Genomic DNA, 883 nt, shown 5'->3' with positions numbered 1-883 from the left:
ATTATTCTACATTATTGAATGAAGTCTGCAGGAAGAAGTTGAGCTCTTCACTTCAACACCTCGAGGTCTTTACCTGCACCGAGCGGTCTGGACGGTCTCTGTAAACTTTGTTTCAGGGGAACAAAGATGAGCTCGTGTTCCCGTGTGAGTGTTTCATGTGTTTCATGTGTTTCATGTGTGTGTTTCAGGGCGTGGTCACGGACCCGTCCTCTCAGACCGGCCCGTCCTCCCAGGAGGAAGCAGAGAGCAGCGCAGATCCGTCCACAGCTTACTCCTACCAGCCGTCCAAGTGAGTGTTTTCTTAATAATAATTCATACTTTTACAGTTGAAGTTGTCGATCCGATTTTTTAAACTTTTTTTTATTCCATCTGTATATTTTTATTTCATCAGTTTTCGTTGTGTTACTTCTTTTTCCTCCCTAACTTGTGTGTCTGTCTCCTCTAGGTAACGAGATTGGAGGCAACGAGAGGATCAAGAAGAAGAAGAAAAAAGAGGTGATGTGGGCGACGTGGGGAGGAGAAAGCTTCCACTGGGCACCAAATAAAAGACAAAAGGACAAAAAAATAATCAATTATATTTCTTACCTGGTTGAAAGGAGAAAAAAAAAGAAATGATGCTTTGCTGAACTTGAGGACAATGAAATGAAACGCAGTCTGCAGCTTTGAGTCCATCGTTCCTCACTGAGAGACTGGACTTTGCCTCCGGAGGAGAGAAGGAGAAGAAGAAGGAAGGAGGAGAAGGAAGGAGGAGAAGGAGACAGACTGAAATCTAAACTCAACCAACAAGCTGTACAAAAAAAGAGAAGAAGAAGAAAAAAGAACATTTGAATGTGCAGGTAGATTTTCAGACTTTTTTTAAATCAAAAAAAAAGAAGGAAAGAAG

General features: G+C 41.9%; 1 protein-coding gene across 1 annotated transcript in view; it reads left to right on the top strand.

The window, feature by feature from the left end:
- The window catches only part of LOC137799546 (RNA-binding motif, single-stranded-interacting protein 3-like), a 109,154-nt gene extending 108,271 nt beyond the window's left edge, over window positions 1-883 (top strand). Inside the window, exons 13-14 of the mRNA XM_068596342.1 lie at window positions 189-289; window positions 446-883. Of these exons, the coding sequence (XP_068452443.1) occupies window positions 189-289; window positions 446-449 (105 nt within the window). The 3' untranslated portion in view covers window positions 450-883. The remainder of the gene's footprint in view (window positions 1-188; window positions 290-445) is intronic.

Source organism: Clinocottus analis, unplaced genomic scaffold (genome assembly GCF_023055335.1).
Source record: "Clinocottus analis isolate CAN_PGR_092001 unplaced genomic scaffold, fCliAna1.0.p SCAF_36, whole genome shotgun sequence".
Classification (NCBI taxonomy): domain Eukaryota; kingdom Metazoa; phylum Chordata; class Actinopteri; order Perciformes; family Cottidae; genus Clinocottus; species Clinocottus analis.
Note: the sequence above shows the minus strand (reverse complement) of the source record. Positions and strands in the feature narration are given on the sequence as shown.